The sequence below is a fragment of the Babylonia areolata genome, chromosome 29 (genome assembly GCF_041734735.1).
Source record: "Babylonia areolata isolate BAREFJ2019XMU chromosome 29, ASM4173473v1, whole genome shotgun sequence".
Classification (NCBI taxonomy): Eukaryota; Metazoa; Mollusca; class Gastropoda; order Neogastropoda; family Buccinidae; genus Babylonia; species Babylonia areolata.
Window position 1 is genome coordinate 35,301,648 of NC_134904.1, and position 7,500 is coordinate 35,309,147.

General features: G+C 44.3%; 1 protein-coding gene across 2 annotated transcripts in view; it reads left to right on the top strand.

Moving 5' to 3' along the window:
- Positions 1 to 7,500, top strand: part of LOC143302247 (5-taurinomethyluridine-[tRNA] synthase subunit MTO1, mitochondrial-like) — a 189,469-nt gene that overhangs the window by 3,181 nt on the left and 178,788 nt on the right. For both annotated transcript variants that reach the window (XM_076616832.1, XM_076616830.1), the window contains exons 3-6: positions 1,890 to 1,985; positions 4,516 to 4,571; positions 5,008 to 5,179; positions 6,681 to 6,857. In XM_076616832.1, the coding sequence (XP_076472947.1) occupies positions 1,890 to 1,985; positions 4,516 to 4,571; positions 5,008 to 5,179; positions 6,681 to 6,857 (501 nt within the window). The remainder of the gene's footprint in view (positions 1 to 1,889; positions 1,986 to 4,515; positions 4,572 to 5,007; positions 5,180 to 6,680; positions 6,858 to 7,500) is intronic.

The following is a 7,500-nucleotide window of genomic DNA, read 5'->3' on the forward strand; positions in this document are numbered from 1 at the left end:
CAGTCAGTCAGCACTTGTTGGAGGATATTGAGAGACTGGTTGCATACCACACACCATGGTGCTGTTTAACTCACTCAGTACGGCCAGTCCTCTCTTCTCCTCTACACAGACCCCTAGGATGTCCAGTGGGTGTCTGAATGACCCAACCTTTAGCTTCCATCGTCAGAATTGTGGTATTCTTTGTCAACATTCATGTCTTCAGTATGAGAGCCTTCCGCTTGCAATATTTTGATGATGGTAATTGGGGTGAAAAGCTGTTAACGTTGTCTCTTTCGCCGTTCGTATGGAGACAGTTAACCTATTAAAGAAGTAAAGAATGTGTCAGGTAAGAGTGACCTGTATGCAGCCTGCATTCTTTCTCATGCAGAACAAAGTACAAGATCTGCACACTCTGCCATGAATGTATAAAAAAAAAAAAAAAAAAAAAATTGCTTCATCTTTAATCTGTGTGACTGCCTTCAGCTCTACACCCCATTTCACTGTCCAAGGAGTATGGCTGCCTACATTGCGGGATAAAAACGGTCATACACATAAACACCCACTTGTGTACATATACAAGTGAGTGTGGGAGTTGCAGCCCATGAACGAAGAAGAAGACTCGCTCTCTCTTTCTGCATTTCCAGGTTGTTCTTCTTCTTCTTCTTCTGCGTTCACTTGTATGCACACGAGTGGGTTTTTATGCGTATGACCGTTTTTACCCCACCATGTAGGCAGCCATACTCCATTTTTGGGGGTGTGCATGCTGGGTATGTTCTTGTTTCCATAACCCACTGAACGCTGACATGGATTACAGAATCTTTAACGTGCGTATTTGATCTTCTGCTTGCATATACACACGAAGGGGGTTCAGGCACTAGCAGGTCTGCACATATGTTGACCTGGGAGATCGTAAAAATCTCCACCCTTTACCCACCAGGCGCCGTCACCGTGATTCGAACCCGGGACCCTCAGATTGACAGTCCAACGCTTTAACCACTCAGCTATTGCGCTCGTCATTTCCAGGTTCAAACACTCCATAGTTGTCCGCCATTCTTTCTCACTTTCTGAACCTTACTCCTGGAAAGGTCTCCCTCGTTTGCTTTGTCAGATCCCAGCACTTAGCTCTTTCAAGTCTGGCCTTAACTCACTCAGTACGGCCAGTCCTCTCTTCTCCTCTACACAGACCCCTCGGATGTCCAGTGGGTGTCTGAATGACCGACCCAACCTTTAGCTTTCGTCGTCGGCAGAATTGTGGTATTCTTTGTCAACATTCACGTCTTCAGTATAAGAGCCTTCCGCTTGCAATATTTTGATGATGGTAATTGGGGTGAAACGCTGTTAACGTCGTCTCTTTCGCCGTTCGTATGGAAAGAGTTAAAATTGCCTCTTTCCAAAATAGTTCCTCTCACCCCTTCCTTTTTTTTTTTTTTTTGTCCATAGTTTCTTTAGCCTTCAATCCACATGTATAAATTTTCATATGATTTTTTCATTCCCCCTTTTTTTGTTGTTGTCAGAGCTAATGCAAGGGCGTGAAAGTTTGGAGTGAAAGCACTTTGCTTTGTCTGTGCAAAAGATTCAGCACTGCATATCATAAACATTTATTTGTATAATTAACTGATAATTAACAAAGTTATTCTGTGTGTGTGTGTGTGTAGGTGGATGTGGGTGTGCGTGCGCGCATTTTCTTCTTGGTTGTGCTTTGTTCTTTTTTTTTTTTTTTTTTTCACCTTTGCAGTTGTTAGTGTTTGCAATCTATTGTCAGTTGAATGTGTTTTTTGTTCTTCATGTCATGTAATAATTGAATGAAAAATATTTAAAAAAAAGAAAGAAAAAAAGTTACTGTGTTATTGAACGCGTATTCTCCCTTTGGACTTAGAGTGGTGACAGAGAGCCTTGTTCCCTGTGTTCAGGGGCCATGTCCTGCAACCCGTCCTTCGGAGGCATCGGCAAGGGTCACCTGATGAGGGAGGTGGACGCACTGGACGGAGTGTGCGCCAGAATCTGTGGTGAGTATGGGGTTCGATTTCTCACAGCGTGAACACAACCGTCCGAAAACAGAATATGGCTGTCACTATGACAGGATAAAAATGTTTGTACATGTAAAAGCTGACTTGCAGATCATACAAATGAATATTTGAAGAGTTGCAGCCCATGAATTTAAAAAAAAAAAAAAAAAAAAAAAAAGAAGAAGGAAAATAAAGAAAGAGGATAATGGAAAAAGAGATGATATACTAAGAGAGGCTGCTGGCCATAGCTACTTTTGATTTCTGTGCATACGCAGAGAAGTATATTTCGCACAAGACAGGAACTAGACCCCTGGCAGAGTCTGCACCAGTGGGTCATGCTGTAGTATGCTGGATTAAAATACAAATACAGATAATGTTTATCAGTGAAGAAAAAGGAAATTGTGATGAGTAGAAGGCTACCACAGTGCTGCACCATCCATATATATATATATATATATATATCTTTTCTGTCTGCAGTGTGTTTGTTTTACTATTGAATTGGATTCTTCTACAGAATTTTGCCAGGGACAACACTTTTGTTGCTGTGGATTCTTCTACACGTGCAAAGTGTATTCTCGCTTCACACAGGATCTTGGTTTACTACTACTCAAGATCTAGTGGAGGGAGTGGGGTGGGAGTTCGGGGGGTGGGGGTGGGGGGGTAAAATTCCTGGTCCACATACATGGGGCTCAAACCTGTGGACACTCACTGCCAAGTTTGGTGCTTTACCACCAGGCCACCTGTTCACGAGCGTCAGTTGTGTACGTTAGTCTGTTGTTTGGTTGCTGTCTGTACTGTCAGGGAGGAAAGTGGTAAAATGATCCAAGATGCTCATCTTCCACTGTTTTTCAGTACATTGTCCCTGAAGGTGGAGTGACGGCCTAGAGGTAATGCGTCCGCCTAGGAAGCGAGAAAATCTGAGTGCGCTGGTTCGAATCACGGCTTAGCTATCGATATTTTCTCCCCCTCCATTAGACCTTGAGTTGTGGTCTGGACGCTAGTCATTGGGATGAGACGATAAACCGAGGTCCCGTGTGCAGCATGCACTTAGCGCACGTAAAAGAACCCACAACAACAAAAAGGGTTGTTCCTGGCAAAATTCTGCAGAAAAATCCACTTCGATAGGGAAAACAAATGAAACTGCACGCAGGAAAAAAAAAAAAAAAAAGGGTGGCGCTGTAGTATCGCGACGCGCTCCCCCTGGGGAGAGCAGCCCGAAATTCACACAGAGAAATCTGTTGTGATAAAAAAAAAGAAAAAAGAAAAAAAAAGGTCTCGGTCTGATTCCTGCTCTTGCCGTTCATCCCACTGTTTGACTGGAAAAATCAAACTGAGCGTCTAGTCACTGGAATGAGGCAATAAACAAAGGTCCCACGTTTTTTGGATTGATTGATATGGATACTTATATAGCGCCTGTCCTCGGTCGGAGACCAAGCTCTAAGCGTTTTACATTTACACAACAGGCTGCCTACCTGGTGGGTAGAGCCTACTGACGGCTGCCATTGGGCGCTCATCATTCGTTTCCTGTGTCATTCAATCAAATTTCAGGCACGCACACATACACACTCAGACAAACATGTGACATTTAACATTTGACGTGTATGACCGTTCTGTTTATTTACCCCGCCATGTAGGCAGCCATACTCCGTTTTCGGGGGTGTGCATGCTGGGTATGTTCTTGTTTCCATAATGCACTGAATGCCGACATGGATTACAGGATCTTTAACGTGCGTATTTGATCTTCTGCGTGCGTATAGACACGAAGGGGGTTCAGTCAGGCACTCGCCGCACTGGCAGGTCTGCACATATGTTGACCTGGGAGATCGGAAAAATCTCTCACCCGTTTTACCCACCAGGTGCCGTCACCGAGATTCGAACCCGGGACCCTCGTGCACTGTGCAAACTGAAGAAGAACCCAACAGCAACCCTAGAGTTGTCCTATGGCAACATTCTGAAGAAGAAATCCCCTCTGATAGATACACACACACACACACACACACACACACACACACACACACACACATATATATATATAGAGAGAGATATATATGCATGTACCCAAGGCTTGAGTAAGCGCTATGGATTATGCTACTGGTCAGGCATCTGCGTAGCGTACATGGATTTGTCTGTGATAAGATAATAACTTTATTATCTCCAACTGGAGAAATTTGGTCAGGTGCATTATCACAACATAGACAAGTAAACAACATGGGGACCATAACTGTAAAAGCCAACAACAGCCCCTACAAATATTACGAAGATACAAATGTAAAAAAAAAATATCACATACATCGTTTCATACATATATCCACACACTGCAGGTAATAACTAGTATTCTTAATGTAAAAACAGAAAGAATTAAGAAACATTATTTGCAGTGAGGCCCTCTCGAGAAGCTGAACCTGTTATCAACGAATTGCGTAAGCGGATTGAGCGGTTGGTGATACTCTGGTGGTGTGCATGTCAGCATGTCAGTTCCGTATTGTATTGCTGTTGTGACATGTGTGGGTTGTGTTGCTTGTTGGAACAGATCTGTCAGGGGTGCAGTACAAAGTGCTGAACCGCAGGAAAGGACCGGCGGTGTGGGTGAGTGTGTGTGTGTGTGTGTGTGTGTGTGTGTGTGTGTGTGTGTGTGTGTGTGTGTGTGTGTGTGTGTGTGTGTGTGTGTGTGTGTGTGTGTGTGTGTGTGTGTGTGTGTGTGTGTGTGTGTGTGTGTGCCTGTGTGTGTGTGTGTGCCTGTGTGTGTGTGTGTGCATGTGTGTGTATGTGTGTGCCTGTGTACATGTGTGTGTGTGCCTGGATGCAGGGCTTAGAAATTCCCATATAATTTTTTTTTGTTTTTTGTAGTTGTCTTGAGAAGAAGTAGGTAAAAAAAAAAAAAAAGAAAAAAAAGTACTTGTCCTCCTGAATTTCTGCTTACCCTTCCCAAGTAAAGACAGAGTTTATACAAGTAACTTCAGGTCGTGCAATGACAAGCCAGCAGTCCTTCATTGACAAACATCCCATGCCATGATGTCACCAGGGCCCGCGAGCACAGATCGACCGGGATCTGTACAAGGGGCACATGCAGAGGGAGGTGCTCAGCACACCCGGGCTTACCGTCATGGCCGCCCCCGTGGAGGATCTCATCCTAGGGGAGACCACTCTTCCCGACCATGCCGCCTGCAAGCGCAAGTGTGAAGGGGTTGTGCTCGGTGAGTGCTGTCTTGTTTATTGTGTGGAGGAATTGTGTTTAACTGTCCTTGACTTATGAACCGTTGGTGAAATGTAATCTGTGTGGCGTCAGTTTTAAACTGCATTTTCTAATCTCAGTGTCAGTGAAGGTGACAGTCCTTCACTGACATACTGACATCCTGACCTGTAATCTCAGTCTCAGTGAAGGTGACAGTCCTTCACTGACATACTGACATCCTGACCTGTAATCGCAGTGTCAGTGAAGGTGACAGTCCTTCATTGATGTACTGACATCCTGACCTGTAATCTCAGTGAAAGTGACAGTCCTTTACTGACATACTGACATCCTGACCTGTAATCTCAGTGTCAGTGAAAGTGACAGTCCTTTATTGACATACTGACATCCTGACCTGTAATCTCAGTGTCAGTGAAGGTGACAGTCCTTCATTGATGTACTGACATCCTGACCTGTAATCTCAGTGTCAGTGAAGGTGACAGGCCTTCATTGACGTACTGACATCCTGACCTGTAATCTCAGTGCCAGTGAAGGTGACATTCCTTCATTGACGTACTGACATCCTGACCTGTAATCTCAGTGTCAGTGAAGGTGACAGTCCTTCATTGACGTACTGACATCCTGACCTGTAATCTCAGTGTCAGTGAAGGTGACAGTCCTTCATTGACGTACTGACATCCTGACCTGTAATCTCAGTGTCAGTGAAGGTGACAGTCCTTCATTGACATACTGACATCCTGACCTGTAATCTCAGTGTCAGTGAAGGTGACAGTCCTTCATTGACATAGTGACATCCTGACCTGTAATCTCAGTGTCAGTGAAAGTGACATTCCTTCATTGACATACTGACATCCTGACCTGTAATGTCAGTGTCAGTGAAGGTGACAGTCCTTCATTGACGTACTGACATCCTGACCTGTAATCTCAGTGTCAGTGAAGGTGACAGTCCTTCATTGACATTCTGACATCCTGAACCTGTAATCTCAGTGTCAGTGAAGGTGACAGGCCTTCATTGACATACTGACATCCTGACCTGTAATCTCAGTCTCAGTGAAGGTGACAGTCCTTTATTGACATACTGACATCCTGACCTGTAATCTCAGTGTCAGTGAAGGTGACAGTCCTTCATTGACGTACTGACATCCTGACCTGTAATCTCAGTGTCAGTGAAGGTGACAGGCCTTCATTGACGTACTGACATCCTGACCTGTAATCTCAGTCTCAGTGAAGGTGACAGTCCTTCATTGACATACTGACATCCTGACCTGTAATCTCAGTCTCAGTGAAGGTGACAGTCCTTTATTGACATACTGAAAAAGAAATCCATTCTGATAGGTGCACAGATATATATATATATATAAGCATGCACTCAAAGCCTGACAAGCGAGTTGGGTTATGCTGCTGGTCAGGCATCTGCCTAGTAGTAGATGTGGTGTAGCGTATATGGATTTGTCCGAACGCATTGATAACACCTCCTTGAGAAACTGAAAACTGACTGTGTGCAGACGACGGCAGCAGAATACTCTCCGACGCAGTGGTCCTGACGGCAGGCACATTTCTGCGCGGCTCCATCAACATCGGAACGACGTCCCGCCCGGCTGGTCGTCTCGGGGATGAGCCAGCAGTCGGGTTGGCCAAGACCATTGAGAATCTGGGCTTCAAAATGGGACGGCTGAAGACAGGTATGGAACTGGAAAAAAAAAGAAAAAAAAAAAAAAAAAAAGATGTGTTTATCTGGAACCTTCTTTGCAAGGGAAAAAAAGAAACAAAAAAAACCAAACAAACAAAAAAACAACCCAAAAAACAACCAAAAAACCAAAGAAAACCAAAAAAAAAACAAAAAACAACAACAACAGGAATAGTAAACAGGAAAAAACAGTTTTTTTAATGTATGAATCTTTTTTTTTCTTTTGAATTAAAATTTGTATTTGTATTTGTATTTCTTTTCGTCACAACAGATTTCTCTGTGTGAAATTCGGGCCGCTCACCCCAGGGAGAGCGCGTCGCTACACTACGGTGCCACCCATTTTTTTGTATTTTTTTCCTGCGTGCAGTTTTATTTGTTTTTCCTATCGAAGTGGATTTTTCTACAGAATTTTGCCAGGAACAACCCTTTTGTTGCCGTGGGTTCTTTGACGTGCGCTAAGCGGATGCTGCACATGGGACCTCGGTTTATCGTCTCATCCGAATGACTAGCGTCCAGACCACCACTCAAGGTCTAGTGGAGGGGGAGAAAATGTCGGCGGCTGAGCCGTGATTCGAACCAGCGCGTTCAGATTCCTAGGTGGACGCGTTACCTCAAGGCCATCTCTCCACATATAGCCA